The following is a 2,452-nucleotide window of genomic DNA, read 5'->3' as shown; positions in this document are numbered from 1 at the left end:
GTCTAAGTCCTATTGTAAAACTTCGATTCTTTGATAGTGGATTCAGGTTTACCTTGACAATAGCTAGGTTAAATCTTCCCCAAGTTTTTACCGGTGTAGTTTCCTGGGTCATCATATCATTGTGTTATTTACATTTTCGCTACTTTACATGATATCATTGTTTGATTGTGATAACCTAGATCTGGGATTTGGACTAAGTAATAACTTGGCTAATTAACTAGGTTAATCCAATTTTGTTTTAAGGGGTCTAAAAACATACACAAAGACATAAAAAACATTGGTTAAGATCAGTATCTTGCCGGAACTGATTTTCACTTCAATGGTGCCCTTTCCAAGAACCTTTGCTTTATTGCGGTTGCCCGTCAGCACTTGTTGTTCTATGGAAGACTCATCATAAGTCTTGAATTGCTCCTTGTTGTTGCACACATGCATTGTTGCACCCGAATTGAACCACCAATCAAAAAGATTTGCAATCACAACCATATGAGTTTCAGTGATCATATCAATATGTATGCCATTTATCATAGCAACAATGTCCTAAATGACATTTGTTTCATTGGCTTTAGGAGTTTACATTTGTGAATGTAATGACATTTCTTTCCACAATGGAAACAAGCTCGGTTCTTCTTATCCTTGCTGGGATTCTTGGAGTTGTTCTTCTTGAAACCATTCCCACTCTTGTTCACCTTCAAGTGCTTATCGGTCTTACTCGAACTCCCACTTTGAACATTGCTCACATTGTTCACATTCACTTTAGAATCGATGTTAGTCCCATCTCTAGCCCAACATTCCTCTTCAATTTGGAGATGATGTCCAAACTGTTCTAAAGTGAGATCTTCTGACATATGCAAAAGCTTCTTCCTAAAATTATTCCAACTTGGTGGGAGTTTTGCAATGATTGCTCCCACTTGGAATGATTCAGGAATATTGATTGACAAATCACGGAGGTTATTGACCAATATCTGTAACTTATGCACTTGATCCAAAACTAAAATATTATCAAGTATTTTATAATCAAAGTACTTTTGAATAATAAACTTGTTCGTACCTACTTTCTTAGTTTTGAACTTTGCCTCCAACGTATTCCAAATCTCCTTTGGTGAATTCATTGATGTGTAGAGATCATAGAGACGATTCGAAAGAGTATTGAGAATGTGCCCTCTGCAAATTAGTTTGCCTTCCTCCTGTTTCTTTCTTTGTACCTTTATCTCATCAATGTCTTCATCACTTGCAGTAGGGAAAGGCATCAAATTCGAGTCCAAGACATAGAAAAGTTTTAGTGCAATAAGTAAGAATTTCATCTTGTCTTTCCATCGAGAAAAATTGGTTCCATCAAAGGGATTCAATTTCACCAACTCATGATTCAACATCTTTAGTACTGAAACATCACTTGTTCCTTCCATCATAGTAAATATTGTCTAAGATTGTTGGTGATAATACATAAAGTAATAAAGGAAGAACAAGGATAACACAAAGACAAACAGAAATAGATAACTAGGAGTCACAAAATTGTCATCCTTAGACAATATTTGCCCCCACACTTGTTGGTAAAGGGTTATCGCAAACTTGTTCCTATGATACAACCAAGTTGTTGGGTTCTACAAATAGCAATTCTAGAGAATGATCATAGGATTTCTTGTATTTCTCTCTAACTTACTATTTTCAAGTGAACATAATCCTCTATTTATACGCATAGGGTTATATTTCGTCAAAAGGCACGTATGGAGAGTTAGTGCCCGTTTGTTTCCACATTTTGAGCCCAAAAAGCGCTTTTTGAAAAAAGCTAGGCCTAAAATTGCGTTTGGTTAAGCCCAAAACGCAACTTTTTGATAAAAGTTGCATTTTGGGCATAGGCCAAAAACGCAGACTGAACGTGGAAATTTTATGGACCTCTGAGGGTCCATAAATGAAAACGCGCACTGTGCGTTTTGATGGGTTACTGTTGCTAATGATGAAATTACAGAAATTACAGAAAAAAACAAAGAGTAGAAGCCAGCTGACCCATCTGGACTGGGTTGGGGATGAAGATGAGCAACAGCGCAAAGATGAGAGCTCCCTGGAATGTTCTTGAATGAGGGAGAAAAGGAAAATTTTCTTATCACAGAGAGAGTTTTGGAATCAAGTAAAAAAAAAAAAAAAGAGAGAGAGAGAGGGAGTCGGAGAAAGAAAGAGCTCCTGGAACGTTCTGATGAATGAGGGAGAATGAGGGAGAAAAGGAGAGTAAAAGATGGGTAGAGATCGTGGACAATGTGTGGAGGAGAAAAAAAAGAAAAAGAAATAAAACATATGGTTGAAAGTGAAATGGAAAAAAGGAAAAATAATATAAAAAATAAAAAATCCTAATTGAGAAATGCTACTGTAATATTTTCACAATATTTTCACAATAAATTTTAAGTAACAGATTGTTATTAGTTAATATTGGTTAGTAAAAAAATAATTTCAGTTGTGGGTT

General features: G+C 35.7%; 1 protein-coding gene across 1 annotated transcript; it reads right to left on the bottom strand.

Annotated features, from left to right (window-relative positions):
• Window positions 1–521: 521 nt before the first annotated feature.
• On the bottom strand, window positions 522–1,403 carry LOC126721225 (uncharacterized). Its single transcript, XM_050424276.1, has one exon. The coding sequence runs from the start codon at window positions 1,401–1,403 to the stop codon at window positions 522–524; it is 882 nt and encodes a 293-aa protein (XP_050280233.1).
• Window positions 1,404–2,452: the final 1,049 nt, after the last annotated feature.

This window comes from Quercus robur, chromosome 4 (genome assembly GCF_932294415.1).
Source record: "Quercus robur chromosome 4, dhQueRobu3.1, whole genome shotgun sequence".
Lineage (NCBI taxonomy): Eukaryota > Viridiplantae > Streptophyta > Magnoliopsida > Fagales > Fagaceae > Quercus > Quercus robur.
This window is presented reverse-complemented; position numbering and strand designations above follow the sequence as displayed.

Excerpts from the sequence above, each read along its gene's own strand:
- LOC126721225 (XM_050424276.1), bottom strand. The coding sequence starts at position 1,403 with ATGGAAGGAACAAGTGATGTTTCAGTACTAAAGATGTTGAATCATGAG.